The sequence below is a fragment of the Chrysochloris asiatica genome, unplaced genomic scaffold (assembly GCF_000296735.1).
Source record: "Chrysochloris asiatica unplaced genomic scaffold, ChrAsi1.0 scaffold00316, whole genome shotgun sequence".
Classification (NCBI taxonomy): domain Eukaryota; kingdom Metazoa; phylum Chordata; class Mammalia; order Afrosoricida; family Chrysochloridae; genus Chrysochloris; species Chrysochloris asiatica.
The window spans coordinates 2,589,293-2,608,043 of record NW_006408834.1 but is presented as its reverse complement, the minus strand read 5'-3'; the positions used below and the strand labels follow the sequence as shown (position 1 = coordinate 2,608,043).

The following is an 18,751-nucleotide window of genomic DNA, read 5'->3' as shown; positions in this document are numbered from 1 at the left end:
CTTAGAGGAAGCGCAAACAGAATGCTCCTTAGCAGGGAGGACAGCACTTTCATGGACTTTGGACATATTATCAGATGGGACCAGCCCCTGGAAAAGAACATCATGTTTGGTAAAGTAGAGGGTCAGAAAAAAAGAGGAAGACCCTCAACAAGTAGCTGCAACAAAAGGTTCCAGTATTACAATTGTGAGGATGTTACAGGGTGGGGCAGTGTCTTGTTCAGTTGTACGTAGGGTTCTGGTATAACAATTGTGAGGATGTTACAGGGCTGGGCAGTGTCTTGTTCTATTGTACATAGGGTGGCTATGAGTGGAAAATGACTTCTTGACACCTAACAACATCACATCAATAAGAGTCATGGCAATTGGCAGAAAGGAAAGAAACAGCTAGATGAGACTGGGTTCTAATAGGTGACCTTTGTACACAGTGTACCTCAGTATACCCCACCCCATCTCATTCTGGCCTTTGGTGCTGGCTTTACCTCTTTAACTAAAATCAAACATCTTCTGTTTTACCAAGCCATAATGTTACCATTTCACTTGGAAACTCATAGTCTCTATTTACTGGTGAATTCAGCTCTCCAGTGAGTTTGCTATAGCTCACAAGTACTATAATCCAGACAGCATCTCTATTCCCCTTTGATCAGATTGGCATGTTGAATGGGACCCCCCACATCTTTGGCATGCCTTTGGCTGCCTATCATGTCTGGCATAGCAGGATCTCAGGAAATAGTTAAAAGCAAAAATTACATCACTAATAAATCGCCATGGTTCTTTTGGCAATCTCAGAATTATGCAAGTGATTTTTATAAATGCATTTATCAAATGTATATATAGTTGGTATTGTTACGTTAACTACTCTATTTTCTATCCATTCCTCTTCCCTAAACATCGAATCCCCGTAGTCTTATGTAATGATATTATGTTGGCACATTTTGTCCCTTTTCCACTCTTCTTCCTGGTGGCGTATCAGGTTATGCATTGGGCTGCTAATCACAGGTCAACAATTTGAATCCATCAGTCCTCGTGAGGCACTGTAGGATAAGCACTGGACTGCAAGGTTGGTTTGAACCACAAAGTCAGAGGTTCAAACTCACCAGCCACTTCTCAGAAGCCCTATGTAGGGTTGCTATGAGTCGGAACCAACTCCATGGCACTTAACATGTCTTTTCTCAGGAGATAGAAGAGGCTTTCTACTCCAGTAGAGGGTCACTGAGTCGGAATTGCTTTTTCCTAAAACTGAACATGTATTCAGTTATGTCTGTGAAAAACGGGAGATTCCTTTAAAAAAAATGTTTTATGAGTTCTTCTAAACATAGACAAAGGCAATAAAAATCCCCAATGTTACATATAGTTTAAAAGCCCTTATTGTCACATAAAATAATTTTGCTGTGTGTTCCCTAAGGAACTGAAAAGTACATTATAATCATTGTAATCCTGCTGGGTAGAGACAGTATCTTCTCTATATTCTTTGTTATGCCTGATATTATTGGTTCAGCTTATGATTTTAAAAAAGAAATTTGTGTCTAGTATAATGCATCTGTGTTCTTCTCATTTCCCATGAGCACCACTAAGTCTGTATTTTTCATTCTTGGACCTTGCTGAGTAGCATCCAAAGTCTGAACCACAGCAGGTTTAGGCTCTGCGCTTTTGATACAGTGAATGAAGATGGTAAATATTGCTATTGGTAAAAGTGTCTTTCTAAGGTCAAAGAAAAGACAGACTCCATCAATCTGAGTAGGGTACCCTGAGCATCAAATCTGCAGTAGTTATCAAGGTTCCTGGGAACCTGGCTTCATTGCAGACAGGACACAAGGCAAGGGCCTGACTTGTTCACCTCCGACTAGGGAAACACCCCTTTCTGAAAATGGAAGCTAATTTTAGTCTCCTTCAAAGCTGGGTGGGGGTTTGGAGCCGGCAGTGGCTGTAGGTGTGGGTGTGCTAAGTGAATGTGTCTTCCCCCCTTGACGGTTGCAAGGGGATCCGTTTGTGTTCCCCTATCCCTGATTTGCGGCCCTGCCCAAACCATTGTCCGCACACCTCGTCCCTCCAGCTTCCGGGCCGCGGGCAAGATGATTTGCTGCAGATGACATCAGCCCAGGGCCAACGGCTGGAAGAGCAGAGGCAGCCACCGAGTGAGGATGTGCCGGGTGGTCCTTTCCTCCTCCTCTTCCTCCTCCTCCCCGGCGCCCAGACTAGACTCCATATAAAAGCAGTGCAGCCTCCCCGCCCTCTTTCACTCACAGCGCCTCTCCGCCTTGCGCTTGACGCGGAGCTTAGAGAGGGCGGAGGGGGAGGCGGCGCGGAGCGCCAGGAGGAGGGGGGACGCAGGGGGCGGAGCGGAGGCAGCACCTTCGGAGATAATCCTTTCTCCTGCGGCATAGGAGAGGAGCGGCCAGACCCGGACACAGCACGGAGGCTTAGTGGTCCGGCAGGATGGCGACCGTGGTGGTGGAAGCTGCCGAGCCCGAGCCGTCCGGCAGCATCTCCAACCCAGCAGCATCCACCTCCCCCAGCCTGTCACACCGCTTCCTCGACAGCAAGTTCTACCTGCTCGTGGTCGTGGGCGAGATTGTGACCGAGGAACACTTGCGGCGCGCCATCGGTAACATAGAGCTCGGTAAGTGGCCCTTCGGCCCCAGGAGCCGAGCGCAGGGGAGACGCGCAACACAATCCCACCCAGGGCGCCGAGGCCACCTTTCTCCCCAGGCGCGCCCAGCAGCGTTGCCCCTCCCTACCACCTTCCACACTCTGTCCAGACTGCTTTCTGTACTACTACGAATGATTAGATTGAAGACCCTGAGCAAATCTCATAACCTTGAGGGATTAGTCACAGACTTGGTCACCGCCTTTCCTACTAAGTGAAAGGCAGGTGTCAGAGGAGCAAAGGCCACAATAAAGCTGCCACCGCAAGAGGCAAAGGAGGGTTGCGGGGAAAACCTGATGCAACCACTCCCTTCTAGCCCTCATCTCACCCTGAAAATGACTGGGACTCCTTGCAGGCCGGCCCCGGGCTGAAACACCATGTGCCAAGGCCTGCCTGGGAATCGTTCTCACCCACGGCCACACGGCTACCTTACCCTGGAGAAAAATTCCTTTTCTGGGTTGAAAACCATCCGATCTGTTCTTTCCTGGGAATGACTAGGCAGGCTAGTGCTAGGGCCACGCCCGCCTTACTGTGTCGTCCCCCCCCCCCTCCCCCCGCAACCTCCCGCGGGATTCAAGGATGGAGCATAGACTGCGCTCCATTCCCAGACCGAGCCCGCCTCACTACAGACCCTGGGTGCTCGACTGCAGCTTTCAAAAAGGACAATGGGACCCCAAGTTGCAGGGTGGGGCTTTTTCTTTTTAAAGTCCCAGTTTCGGGAGGGACAGCTAGGGGGAGAGGGTCTGGGTAGCGCCAGCTTGTGCTGGTTGCACGCACCGGGAGCACGCGCTGCAGTGGCCGAATAGCGGTTCCCCGGGAGTCCTGGTCAGGGGCGGGGCGGGGCGGAGGGGGTCCAGCGGGCACAGCCTGTGGCACACAGACAGACTTGTTCCCCAGCCCCACCTAGGCTGCCGCAGTGCCCTCTTCTGCCTGCTGCACCTGCCCCTGCACTGCGGCCCCCTTCGGGCGCGGTCGGCGGGGCGTGCGCTCCACCTCGGCCTCGAGCTCTGCAGGGGCTGCGCGCGCCCGCCGCTCCCTCTGCCCGGCTTTGTTGCGCTCCGAGCTCCTGGGTGGGCAGATCTTGTTTCCGTCCTTCCCTTTAGCCCTGTCCTACCCACCTCCTTCCCAGCCCTCCCCTCGCCCCTGGCAGAGGTCTCCGGGTCCCTCTGCAGCCCCAGCCCTCGCTCTATTCTCTTGTGGTGGTGCTGAAGCGGTTCTGCCGGGAGACACCGGCTGGTGGGCGTGGTGCAGTCCGCACTGCGGTCTCTACGGCAGCCCGAGGCGGACAAAGAGCGTTCACGCAGCCCTCATTCCCTGTTCTCCCTACCCCCATAATAAAAGACCAAAGAAAATGCTTGTTGTAGATGAAAAAATCAACGGTTGTCATCTGCCTCTGCTTTTGGAAACGGCCACTTGTCCCCAGAACAAAAGGCTGCAGGGTGGAGACTGGAGTTGCAGACCTGGTTCTTTTGTTTAACTTTAAAGCACTGATTTTCCTTTTCGGCTTAAAAAAAGCAAAAAAAAAAAAAAAAAACCAACAACAACAACAACAAAAAAACCCAGAAGGCTTTAGTGGTATTTTATTCGGAGTGAAAAAAATTAAGAATAAGAGGGATTTCTGTAGTGAAATGCTTATTTGAGCATCTCAGCAGACCTTCATTTCCATACTACAAGTCTTTAATAAGAACTGTTCGAATTTGGTTTATGCACGTTTTCCTTCTTGAAAAATTCCACACGTACAGACTTTGGGTGTGGTTATTGGAGGAATCAGTGACTTTGGGTTTTTTTTTTTAATGTCATTTGCCAACAATATAGAAGTTGTTTTTCTATCTATAATATCTTCATAACCACTAGGTGTGGTGCTAGGAGAGGGCTTTAGAAATGAGCGTCCACAGAGAGAGGAAGGAAAGGGGACTGGTTCAAGGTCACATCGCTCACAACTGACGGGAGGACCAGTACTGCAGCATCACTTGTTTTCTGGCCTTGCCACTGATGCTAGTGCAGGGCAGATGAACATCAGAGAGAAATTTCAAATACAGCAGTTTTCAGAGCTTGCCTTTGTATAGTCGTCCACTTGTGGGCAGCACCCCATGCAGGGAGGTGGCTTAGCAGTCACCTCGGACCATAATTATCTTCCTGCGTTGTTGCTAGCTGATTATTCTTTCGGAGTGGGATTTCTCAGGGGGTTTCTTCAAGCTGCTGTAGTTGGAGGATAAAATAAATGCATCCAAGTATTTCTGTGAAGTGCTTCCTGTCTTTATTCATTATTTGTGTTTTTATGCTTACACTAAGGGATAAAATGCAGATCTGCCTTCCTAATTCTTTTTTTATTAAAAACCATTGTATTGAAATCCTTTATGTAGAGGAAAGGGCACATATAATATAGATGAGCAGCTAAATGAATTTTCACAAATGAACACACCTGTGTTATCCAGGTCAAGAAACAGACATTACTAGGATCCCAGAAGCCCACCTTAATTTCCCTTTCCAGTCACCATGCCTCCCTGATTTTTGATTCCCTGATTTGCTCAGGTTTTTGCACTGAACTCTGAAATGGCTTTATTGATCTCATTAAGAATCAGCCAAGTGAGTGAACAGAGCCATTTCCGTACTCACAGTAAAAGATGCTGCCTTTCCTCCGGAGATTGCTCTCCTGGGTCCTGGGATCTTGACTGCAGCGTTATCCAATGCTAAGGGAAAATACTGCTCAGTAGCTTTTCAGATGGTTTGAGGGAATGTAGCAACAGGGCATGTTGACTCTGTTCCACTGTGGGTAACATGCTGTCTCAGCCTTCAGGGCCCAGCTGATGTTGGTGTCATTGAGTCTTGTATAAAGCAAGATGGATCTACTCTAGGGGGATCAGCTCTAAACTTTTGTTATAGGCTGGGAAAGCCGTTCATTTTCTGTTCCTCTTTCTTCCTCTCTCCCCTCCCATCTAACTGAGACACTGTGAGTTTTGAGACCCTGGCAACTTGAATTCTTGCTATCCGATTATTGAGGTCTCACTGGAAATACCTAGAGAATAAACTATAATCTGTAGGGAGATGGTGGTAATGCAGTAAATCAACAGGCCTGAAACATCCCTATGTGGATGCTTAGTAAATGCTTCTTGAAACCAAGGATAAGAAATGATCATTCTAGTTAGTCTTTCTAACCATATTCAAGAAGTATAATGTGGGATTTAGCTGGATCTTCTCCAGAATTAGCAACAATGGTCTTTCTTTGGACTGGCCTCACTTTATTTATTTTGATGTGTAAGACCTTTACTTAGTTGTGTAAGACTTTATGCCAAACCATTGTCTCTATTACTGACTCCCACTTCATTCCCCGCTCCCCTTTCCTAATTAGTCCACAACATGAATTTAACAGCCTTCCTCATATTTAGCAGAACCCCTAAGCCTCTGGTTTATTTTTAATACATAGACTACATACACCTATGATTGCAAACAGAATTGTACAGCCCTGTGAAAGGAACTAACACATATAAGAAATACTGTTTCAATTTCCAAGAATGTAACATCTCCTCTAGTAAACATTGGGAATCAGCAAGATTTGTACATAAAAGACAGATGTGTGTACCATCAATTGCCATGAATTGTTAGGGATAAGTGTAGTTGATTACTTTGAAGAAGCTTCACTTCTTCAGTATTTTCTGCCTGCCATGGCAGTAGAATTGAGAACCCAGGAAACATTTGGGGTGCAGTTTTATTGTCATTTAGTTTTAACAGGAAAAGAAAAATAAATCCATTCTTGGTGGGAGTTAAATAAAATAATGGAGAGTGTTACATATATGATTGACATCTTCATACTTTTCAAACTCAAAAGACAGATGAATTTTCATTTGCACTGTTTAACTGGTATTATGTACTAAAGGTTCTACAATCCATGTTGAAATACAAACCAGTCCCCAAACTTAAGATCATTAAATTGGTGATTCCTTGTTAATTTTCTTTAAGGGTTTACTTATTCAATCAGTTCTATTGCTTATACCAATAAGTAAATTATTGTAAATCATTTTTTTGTTTGCTTCTATTGTAAGGTGTTCTCCCAAACCTAAACTATTTATTACCAGTGCTCCATTGCTTTGAAATTATGAGCCTTGTATATAAGGTGTTACCTGCATTACACATGACATGTATATTCTTAACATGGAGTTATTGGATTTGAAAAAGGAGATTGCGGTAAGGATCAGATCACCAGGTTAGGTCAAGGGAAAGAATAGAAAGTCTTTTGTGGAAAATAAAGCCTGTCTGAATTTACCATAGCCTTTTATTTTAATCCCGTTTTGATTTATGACTCTATCTGATTTCAGGTGGCTTTTTAGCATCATTTTACAAATGGAACCTTACTATTGTAGTACAGTAATTTAGGTATTTGCAAAAATACTTAAAAACGATTTCTCAGAGAGAGCCCCTGAAGCCCACCTAGGGAAATCAACTTGTCTAAGGTCCAAATAGCTTTCAAATAGAGCCCAGGTGCCATCCCATGAATACATGGTCATTTCAAATATGTGATTTTGAAATCCACTGTCACTTTTGGTAAGATGAATATTAGCCATGTAAATGGGAAGCACTTTTTAAATGCTGTTGTGGATGTTAGGTGCCAATTCTGACTCATAGTGACCCTATGCACATTCAATGATATTATAGAATGCTTGCATGGTTGCTAAACTTAGAGAGTTATGATCTGTAGATAGTTCTTACTGTTGTCTTCTGTCTTGTGCTGTGATGACTCCCCTGAGCTCCCCTACACAACTTTTCTTTTCTCCTTTGTCCATCTGTAAACTTCATATGTATGTTCTCCTCCTTTTGTGGACCATTGAGGTCAGAACTGAGGAGGAAAGTTCCTTTGTTAGCCCCTGACTAATGAGGTCAGGCACAAATCAGCTCCACAACTGGTTGACAGACACAGTGATGGTGTTCAATTCCAAGGCTAGGTGATTGCCATAAAGCAGGCTGACTACCTCAGGGTGCTGGCCCAAAGGGCTGCCCAGTTTCCAGTGCAGATAGATGTCCTCTGAGCAAAGACATGTAAAAAGTGATGGGTCATCTACTGCAATGGGGTGCAGTTGTTTGGCCCCCACCTAGGTAAGCCGATAGGGGGCACAGTCTTCATGTTGTTGTTGTTAAGTGCCATTGAGTCAATTCCGACTCATAGTGGCTGGTGGATTTGAACTGCTGACCTTGTGGTTAGCGGTCCAGTACTTATCCTACAGCACCATACCAGGACTTCTGTTGTGGTTGTTAAGTGCCATCAAGTTGGTTCCGACCCATAGCAACCCTGTATAGGGTTTCCGAGGAGTGGCTGGTGAGCTTGAACCACCAACCTTGAAGTTCTTACTGACTTTGCAGTCCAGCGCATTAACCCAAATCACCACACCAGGATTCCTAGCGCTCTGGAAAAGCCACGCTCAGGGTAGAGCTTGACTTGAAGTATATTGGGGACATAGTCAGATGAAGGATCAAGGATTTGTCCTGACTTTTCCACTCTCCATCAGAGACCACAAAGGGTTACTCTGGTAAGCCTCATTCTGACCTCTTTGCCAACACCCCAGTATCCTTCCTCACTAACCATGAAAAAAAGAGGCAGAATCTGGAAAGGACTATAGAATATTTTCCCATCTCATGAGCTTTCAAGGGCCCACTGTTAACTCCTTTAGTCACAGTGGGATGATCCATAAATTCGTTAAGTGCAATTTGAACTTTTATTACAAAATACTACTTTGCTTTAGTAATATTATTCAGTAGAAAGTACCAAGTAAGTGCAAAGTATTTTATTTCTAAAATTGGTCTAGAAAATGGCCTGGTTCCAACAACTCTCTTTCCAACTGAAGTAACTAGGGAAGCCATTGTAGCCTTTATTTTATAAGTGGTACTAGTGATTATGCATTGTTAAGAAATAATTGGACTGGAAATTGTTCACCTAAAAAGAGAGCCCAAGCAAAAAATTTTGTTTCATTGAGAATATAGGAATGAAAATACTATTATTTATCAGCTGTTTACTAGTGAAATGTAACACTTACTAAATGGATTTCTTCTTGTTTAAAAATACTTTTTTCCACATGGCTAAATAATAAATCATAAAGCCAGAGGTTTATAAAATATAAAGCAAACATTTAATTACACATGTCATAACAAATTAATGAAAGCCTATGAGAAAATGGTAAACAAAAGAGCAAGTGTATCCATAGCCCCAGATTAAGTCATTCAAATAAACATAGCACTTAGGATATTATTTAGAGCAAAGGCAGAAAATTATATGAATTCAATTTAAATACATATGTTTCCTTATTAACTTCTTGACCCAGCTTGACAAGCTAGAGACAAAGTAGATCGCAGACCTTGGAGCACAGAAAATTCCGTCAACAATACCAATTAAACAGCTCAGACAGGAACTCAATGATTTTTCACACTCGACAAGTATATAGAGTATACATTGAGGTAACATATTCTAATGAATTCAGACCTCTCAACCTGTCAAGCTTTCCATGAAACAAAAAGAACCCATTTGTCATTTCTAGACTAAAAAGATCCGCAAATCTCAACATGCTTTTCTTGTTAAAATTTAAATACTCCATTAGTGCAAATGCAAACTGAGGCTGTTAATGGTTCCAGGGAGACCCATAAAAATTCTCTGTAATAATTTAGCTTCTCTTTAGGAATGTTAACTCTTCCACACCTGAATTCTTCCTACATATCAGAGGAAATGGTTTTGCCTCTATTTAGTGGGCAGACATCTATTTGACAGTGTTCCTCGTGGTTGAAAACATCCTTCATGTGTAACTTGAAAAGACATTTTAGATGTGCAGTGAACTGAGTTTCCAGAATTTTCGGGGTGTCGTATTTATTTATAAATGACCTTGATTCTTTGAAAGATGGGAAGACTGCACAAGATATAAATGGGGGTAAAAGCAAATATGCATTAAGGAACTAAAATGTGTTTAAGTAATATGCTGCCATTTTATACTCCTAAATCTTGTATGTATGAAATGGTTACATGACTTGGTGTTTATTTATAGAGAGACTACACTCGCTTGTTGCGCTATACCTAGAGATGCAAGCCTCTGTTCTTAGTAGGTATGCAATATGCTCTTTTTGCTCAGGGATTTGCTCCTGGTAGTTGAGGATGCTCTGTACTAAGTACATAAGTACAATCATGGATACTACATAATGGCTTCTATTTGGAAAGCAGTTCCACCCCAGAATTCTGTGGTCCCTGAGTTTTTCCTCATTTGTTCCCAGACCTCCCTTCTCTGATGTCCTTTGGGTATCCCTCTGAGCCATTCTGTCTGGAAGGACAAGAGAGAGGAGTCGGGGAGGTGGGGGGGGGGGGGGGGGAAGGAAATGACCAGGGAGCTCTAGCATCAGCACATTCTCACCCTGGCTTTCCTTTCACCTCATTATCGGGACTCGTGAAAGGAACCCTGAAATTGTGTGTGTGAATAGATACATAGTTCATGGCCTCCAACTCCATAAGAGTTTAATAAAAGTATGAAAAATCGCCACATTTCTTTGCCTCTGGTTAAGAAAACTTAATACAACCAACAATTGTTAATGCAAGAGCTGCCTGCCAAGCTAGTCAGATAAAAGAAATGCCTGGGGAGGGCGGGAAGGCCAAGTCTAGAAGACTGAGATCCATCTTATAATGAAAGGCCATACACATTCTCTACTGATATCTGGAACTTCAGAGACCAAGGGACAAAATGGGATGGATAACGAAGCAATACATACACAGAAAATGCATCTTCAAAATACAAGGGCATCATTTTATTTTATTTACTTATTTTGAACTTTTTGTTGTGAATTGGATGATGTTTTCCATTCACTGATTCTCGTACCTTCTGTTTCCCGCGATTGGTTGCAATCTCGACAATGTAGCATCTCTTATCTCCCTCCCTCCCTTTGTTCCTGCCTCCTTTCCTCCCTTTCTTCCCAACCCTTCTGAACTCTGTCCCTGAGTAAATGGTGCCCTTTTGATCTCAAATGGTTGATTATTTTAAGGTATGCTTACCTCCTCAGTATGATTGTTCCCACTACAAACCTGTCCATAGCTTGGCTAGAAATTGAGCCATGGGAGTGAGTTCATGTCTAGATCTGAAGGGTGACCAAAGGCGTTCCACCAATGTGACCAATAAGTATGATCTTTTTGATGATCTTGAGGTTTGTTCCATGTGTTCTCCCTTTCTATCCAGGGCCTTCTAATGGGATCTCTTTCAGAGCAGTTGGGCACCATCTAATTTTTTTGGTCTCAGGGTCATGAAGACTGATACTCCTGTGGTCCGTTAGTCCACTGGACTAATTGTTTCTATGTGTCTTTAATTTTCTTCCCTCTGGACAGGCTGTTCAATAGGACATGATTTTAAAAACAAGGACCTAAATGTTAGTCCCCATACCATCTCTACCCTATTCTACATTTTTTTTACCACCTACAAGTGGGTCCTAGGAAAGCTAGAGATACTCTGGTTGGCCTCTTGCGTTGCTTAAAAGCATGCCATCTTTCTGCCCTTTTTCTCCTTCCTCCCTGGAAGTGGAGTCTGTCATTTTCCTAATAACTGTTTTCTTTTGCTCCTCCAGAAAAGCTGCATGCACAGTTTATGAGGGACAGAAGTTCAGTCCACACTGATAGTTATCTCTCCCTTGAGGTCTGGTGGAGAGACCACTCTGACCCACCCCTCCCAGTTTGTGGGCATCCCTGCTAGTCTCTGGGCTCTTCAGAAAAGGAGTTTCCACATCCTCCTCTTAAGCCTGAGAAATGTTACAGTGAGGTTTTCCAAACCGCTCTGAAATGACTAACTGGAAGCATGTCAAACTATCTTGTTTTCCTTCTTTAGGAATCCGATCATGGGACACAAACCTGATTGAATGCAACTTGGACCAAGAACTGAAACTTTTTGTGTCTCGACACTCTGCAAGATTCTCTCCTGAAGTCCCAGGTGAGGCTTTGTTCAGTATTAGTCAAGGTAGAATTAGAAAGGATAAAGGCACAGAGCATTGGCTGAAGGCTTTGCCTGCGGTCACAAAAATACTTCCTCTTATGGCTAAAGGTTTTTTGGTTTTTTTTTTTGTATCTACTGTTATCAACTAGGTTAATCGGAAGCCACATTTGAAATAAGTCAATTCAAAGTGTTTACTGCGTGGGTTATCTCTTTTGTGGATTTGTAGCAGTTTTTAAGTATGTGGGGTAAATGTTTTTCTCCTGTCTCACTGTACTCTTGAATTCAAGGGATTGCTAATTATTTAAATGTGACTTTGAATATAAATTGGGTGCACCAGTAACATCTCCATGTGAAAGCTTAATGTGCAGCATCATTGCATTATAATCTACCTTTGCACTTGTATTCCCTTTTCCTTATGTGAGCTGGTGAGTTGATATGCCATACTGCTGTTAAAATAGCCTTTCTTCACAGAGGTAGAAAAGAATCCTACATAATAATCAAAGGTAAGGAGACAAAAATGTGTCATATGTGAAGATGTTTCATTAACCATGTACTTGGGCCATGTCTATGTTTTTAAGTGCTCTCGAGTCCAACTCATAGGGTTTCCAAGGAGCAACTGGTGAATTTGAACTGCCAACCTTGTGGTTCAAATGGATCTTGTGGTCCTGTACTTATCCCATTGTGCCACACCAGGACTCCAAGTCTGTGGTAGTGTGCCATGGAGTCGGTTTCGACTCTTAGGCACCCTGATTAGGGTTTCTGAGGCTGTAAATCTTTAGGGGAGCAGAAAGCCTCATCTTCATCTTTCACCTGTGGAACGGCTGGTAGTTTCAAACTGCTGACCTTGAGGTTAGCAGCCCAACTCGTAACCTATAACTACGCTACCAGAGCTAGTGAAATACTCACGCTGATTCATCCACTTACCTTTGCTTGGAAGCAGTGATGCATATTTCTCCCACCTAATCACACTGGGTAGTTAAGAAGATGGTTTCTGGCCCATAAAGACTTCAAACCCGAGATATGTTTCCCAAAAGTTCTGCCATTGACCTGCTATAGACAGTAGATTGCATTGTATATTTGCTTCAATATTATGTAAAATAGAGAAAGCTCTATTTACATGTCTGCTTGTTTTTGTTGTAGGATTGCTACATTTACTGGCATTGATGCAAAACCAGGGATGAAGTTCTGTAGTGTTTGACAGAATCATATTCTGTTAGCATTGTGCATACCAAGATTTGAATCCACTTTTATAGACTGTAAGTGCTCTTATGAGTCACAGTTGGCAGCAACACGCTAGCAACATGTCTGTGAAACTATTCTAGCTCTCCCCTTGGAGCGTGTTGTTAGAATAAAAGCCCCATATATTTTGGTTATTTAAATGAGCTGTTGTTTTCAAGCATGGATTGAATAAATAGGAATTTACTCAAAATTTAGCAGGAACTGGTCTGTTAAAAGTTAAGCTTGCTGCAAAGCCATGTGAAAACTCAGCTGTTAAGTAAGTTGGCATTAGTAGGGGGGAAGAGGGGAGGGAGAAAAAAACAAAGAGTACAATTGGTGGTTGTTGTTGTTAAGTGCTGTCGAGCCTGTTCTAACCCACAGCGACCCTGTATAGGGTTTCTGAGGAGCAGCTGGTGAGCTTGAACTGCCGACCTTACAGTTCAAATGGCTTTGCTGTCTGGCACATTAACCCACAGCGCCATACCAGGGTTTTTTGTTGTTGTTGTTGTTAAGTGCCATCGAGTTGATTCCGACTCATAGCAACACCAGGACTTTAGAGATTGTCAAATACTTTACCTTTACTTCAGTGATTTGCTGAAGTAAAAGTACAGTATGTGGTTGTTTATCTTGATGCTATTGTGTTGTGTTTTTGTATCTTCATAACTTTTTAAATCATCTCACATCAAGTCAGAGAAGTACCCTTTTGTCAACAACTAAGTTTGTTTCAAAAAGACAGTAAAAGTCAACCTTTTATCCCATTTTTATGTAGGTTCTTTTGGCTTTCTACCTCTGCCTGCTTGTAAGACTAATTTTATTTTATTTTTTGCAAAACAGGCCATGCAGTCCCATTGTCTTTATTCAGACTAGCATTTACTTTATAGACTAAGAGCTGTGTGTTGCAAAATAGACAGGCTACAAGAATTACTGACTAATTCACCATTTTTTGACCAATAACCCAGCGGACTAGTCCATGCTAACCTTGTGGACTAGAAAGGTCAAATCCCTGCAGAGTATCACTTCACCTGCTGTAACCCACATTCTCCTCTCTTTTCTCCTGCCGTCAATTACAATAAGAATTAGTTTCCTACCTAGTTTTATCAGTTCTATGATAGATGCTATTTCTAGAAATTGACATACAGACACACAGCGTCCTTATCATTCTTGCAAACTCCAGAAAGCATTGAGTGTATTGTATAGGACCAAGCCTCCCTCTGGGGACTAAGTGTCTAGAAAAGAGTCATTGTAGTGATGCTCCCTGTGTGGGGCATCCAAAATGGCAGGAAGGTTGTTAAAGTACATGTCAGAGTCAGTTTCAGGTAAGTGTATTTCAAGAGAGGAGACGGTATGTTGGGGTCATTGGAGATCATAGGGTGATTGCATTGGGCCCAGGGAAGGTTTTAGCTCTTTATGATGAAACTTGAAATGTTTTATGGAAAAATTTGAAGTCTGTTTATTTTGTTGTTACTGTCGAGTTGGTCCCAACCCATAGCGACTCTGTATAGGGTTTCTGAGGAGCAACTGATAGATTTATGTTGTTGTTGTTAGGTGCCATCAAGTCGATACCGACTCATAGTGACCTTATGTGCAGCAGAACAAAACACTGCCAGATCCTGGGCCAACCTTACTATTGCTGCCACGCTTGAGCCCATTGATGATGCCACTTTGCCAATCCATCTCGTTGGGGGTCTTCTTCTTTTTCTCTGACCCTCCACCTTACCAAACATGATGTCCTTGTCCAGCAACTTGTCCCTCCTGACAATATGTCTGAAGTATGAGAGGCAAAGTATGTCCATCCTGGACTCCAAGGAGCACTCTGGCTGCACTTCTTCCAACACAGATCTGTTGGTTCTTTGGGCAGCTCATGGCACTTTCAATATTCTCCTCTAATACCATAACTCAAAGGCGTCAAATCTTCTATGGTCTTCCTTATTCACTGTATAACTTTCACATGCATATGAAGTTATTGAAAATACCATGGCTTGGGTTAGGCACATGCACCTTAGTCTTCAAGCTGACATCTTTGCTCTTCAGCACTTTAAAAAGGTCTTGTGCAGCAGATTTGCCTAATGCAATATGTTGTTTTACCTCTTGATTGCTACTTCCGTGAGTGTTGATAGTCGGTACAAGAAGAATGAAGTCCTAGGTTTATAAGTGTGTCTAAATATAATGGTCCATCCCCAACTCACTGATAATTTATAAATGTTAACACATGTAATCTAGGTCATTTAAAACAGAATTTGCTGAATCTGCATTTAGACCTTTCAGATTCCAAGTTTACTTAGAGACAAGGAACAAGATAAACGAGGAATCCCCTAAGTTTTAAAATAATAATAATAATAATAATTGGTTCATTTATTCATTTAAAAAATACTTAAATAGTGGAGGATACTCAGTACCATCAATCAAGAAGAGCAGACGGAAGAGTATGTCCTGCCTGTGCTGAGAACCTCTTAGACCTAAGGGAAGGAAGCTTGATGCCAAGACACATGGAGATCTCTAAGTAGTGCTGGGCCCACGGGTGTTCACAAGATACAAAGCTGACATAGCATGCCTTCCTCTAAAGCTGATACCCTGAGTTTGGACTTCTAGCCTGGACTGTGAGAGAAAGTTTTGGTTTTTTTTTTTTTTAAAGCCATCCATTTGTGTTATTTATGTTATAGCAGCTCTGGTAGTGTAGTGGTTACAAATCAGGCTGCTAACCTCAAGGCCAGCAGTTCAAAACTACCAGCTGTTCCACAGGAGAAAGATGAGGCTTTCTGCTCCCATAAAGATTTACAGCCTCAGAAACTCTGTGCAGGGTCACTATGAGTCAGAACTGACTCCACAGTACTTAACAACAACACATAATTAAGACAGTCACTGTACCCATTTTTTCCCCCATTTTTGCCTCTTACCATTATCTTACATTCTAAACAGGGTTACAACTCCAAATTACTCTATCACATCCAAATTTTGATGAATATGTAAAACTCCAGATTGTCTTTAGAAAGAACACCAGACATTTATTTAATGGTTCACAGCTTTATCTTTCATATGCATCATGCCATTGGAAACTTTTGGCAACCATGTAAAGTGCATAGGGGAAAGAGTTAACATCCTGGTCATACAGATGTGGAAAACGAGGCTCAGAGAGCTTAGGTGCCTCGCTCCAAGATAGTAAGTGACACTGCCAGGGTCTGACCATTTTCACATCAAAAACTGCATTGTTTCCTACGTAGCGTGTCCCAAGATTTTGATCATCTCAGTTTTTAGGCCTGTCAGGCAGTGTTTGGGTACCATTAATCCACTGCCGGTTGTTTTCACCTGTGAGAAACCTCATTCTTTAACTCAGTGGGTCATACACATATTGCCATCTTTTTAACGTCCTCAATAATAGGTCTAATGGTAAGAAAGAAAAAACTTACTACAGGCTATCAGGAGTCTTGGTGTAATAGTGTAGGATAAGCATTGCACTGCGAATTGCAAAGTCGGCATTTCAAACCTACCAGTCATTCCTTGGAAACCCTATACAGGGTAGCTATGACTGAGAATTGATGGCGCTTTCAACTATGAACACTCATGGAAGCAGCAGTCAAGAAATCAAACAACGTATTGTGTTAGGCAAATCTGCTGCACAAGATCTTTTTGAAGTGTTGAAGAGCAAAGATGGTGGCTTGAGGACTAAGGTGCACCTGACCCAAGCCATGGTATTTTCAGTCACCTCATATGCATGTGAAAGGAAGACCATAGAAGGAATTGATGCTTTTGAGTTGGAGGAGAATATTGGAAGTGCCATGGGCTGCCAAAAGAATCAATAGATCCATTTTGGAAGAAATGCAGCCAGAATGCTCCTTGGAGGCCAAGATGGCCAAACTTCATCTCTCATACTTCAGACATATTGTCAGGAGGGAACCAGTCACTGGAGAAGGATATCATGTTTGGTAGGGTGGAGGGTTAGAGAAAAAGAGGAAGACCCCTAACGAGATGGATTGGCCAAGTGGCAGCAGCATCGATGGACTCAAGCATGGCAACAGTAGTGAAGTTGGCCCAGGATCGGGCAGTGTTTGTTCTGCTGTGCATAAGGTCACTATGAGTCGGTACCAACTCGATGGCACCTAACAACAACATCAGTGTTTCTTAGAAAACTTACCTAAATTGTTTATCATTATTCTAAATACAATCTAAGACTAAATTATTAAATCTTATCATGTGGGCCCATCTAAAGTAAAGAAAAAAGGGAAAAAAATTAAATAAATACTAACTTAGACCTACAAAATGCCATAAGCTGGTGGGGGTGGCCAGTGATGAAAAAGACAAGTACAGATGCTATTTACCGTAAGCTTATATTCTTGTGGGAGAGGGAGACATTTAATGATCACGTGCAGATTAACATAAAATCCGGCACCTTGCATCAAGTCCAAATCCAAACTTCAAACAGGTTTTGTTTTGTATTTTACAGAGTTGTAGGAAAATATTCATTGTCTCCTCTGATACAAAGAGATTAGAGGTGAACTTTGTATTCACGTTGGTCATTGTACCTTTTGTATTTGCTTTTAAGAGTTGGAGATTGTTAAGAGACTGGGGGTAGTCTCAAGTTGCTGCTAACAGAGGTTGTTCAGGTGGCACAACCAGATGTGTTCCCTTGTACTAGTTTACTCCCATTCATAAATTTTTAAATACAGCTTTGAGATTTAGTTCAACTATTTTTTTTTCCCCCTTATTTGCTGGTCTAATTCAAGACCACTCTAAAAGGTTATGTCATTTTAAACTATTACCCTTTTAGTGGGAACCTGGAGTATGAGCTCTTTATTTGCACAAGATGGAGGTGGGTAGTATGGATATGGCTCCCCTTGAATCTCTAAGCCTGGTCTAACTCTAGCGTACTATATATGGTGACTCATAGTGACCCTCTATGGGGGTTTCTGAGGCTGTAAATCTTAACTGAAGCAGAAAGCTTCATTTTTCTCCTGTGGAGTGACTGGTAGATTCAAACTACTAGCTTTGTGGTTAGCAGACCAGCTCATAATCTACTGCGCTGCTAAGGCTCCTATACTATATATTGTTGTTGTTAAGTGCTATCGAGTCGATTCCTTGAAAAGTAAGGCATCTAGGTCCATCTTCCTACCTTGAATCTGATGGAGAGTTGACTTGCCTACAGATTATCTAATTAACACCTCCTGTGTGCCCAAGGTCATTCTTTACTGATTTTTCCTGAGTAATCATCAGGTGCAAAACCCTTTCAGGTCAATCTAAGTAGGCTTGAAGTGAGATCGGTTGTCTTGAGAAAAAAGTTTAGCTACTTTTTCTTGAGTACTCCTCTGTCTTTTACTTTTTTAAAGATTCAACTGTCAAAAAAAAGAAAAGAAAAAAAGGATTCACCTATCCAGTCTTTTCAAGATAGACTTATCTGTATTTAGAGGTTAGCTGGCTTCCTTCTTGTAATAATAAATTCATATTAAAGTGTTTCTCAGTGAAATAGTCACCTTCAGCATTATCAGAAGCTCTAGTTATGTACAGGGGGCAGCACCATTCAATAGCAGAGTTTAGGAAGGTACTTTGGGTATGACAACAAGAGGGAGGCAATGCTTTAAAGTTCTGGTAGGGCAAATTTAGAGTAAGGTTACAGACCATTTGCAAAATGATCTTGTTGGGTCTCCATGCAAGGATGCTAATGTGCAGTGATGGTTTGCTTGCCTGGTTTCTTACTGTGATGCTCTAGCCATTGCTAACTTCTTTCGCTCCATTACATTGCTCATTCTCCATTCTATGCCCCACCATCAACAAGTGAGTATGGACTTTGCCAGTTTTAAGAAACTGAGATTTCTTAAAGTTTGTTTCTTCATCAACTGAATGAATAGTAAGGCCTTGGCAGACTTCCATCTTATCATTAGTTTTATAACTCCTAGATCACATTATTGGAATCCTGGTGTGGCGCTGTGGGTTAATGTGCTGCAACGTCAGTTTCAACCGCAAG

General features: G+C 42.5%; 1 protein-coding gene across 1 annotated transcript in view; it reads left to right on the top strand.

Moving 5' to 3' along the window:
- Positions 1-2,192: 2,192 nt before the first annotated feature.
- MAP1B (microtubule-associated protein 1B) overlaps positions 2,193-18,751 on the top strand; it is a 136,933-nt gene continuing 120,374 nt past the window's right edge. The window contains exons 1-2 of the mRNA XM_006875271.1: positions 2,193-2,617; positions 11,476-11,577. Of these exons, the coding sequence (XP_006875333.1) occupies positions 2,434-2,617; positions 11,476-11,577 (286 nt within the window). The 5' untranslated portion in view covers positions 2,193-2,433. The remainder of the gene's footprint in view (positions 2,618-11,475; positions 11,578-18,751) is intronic.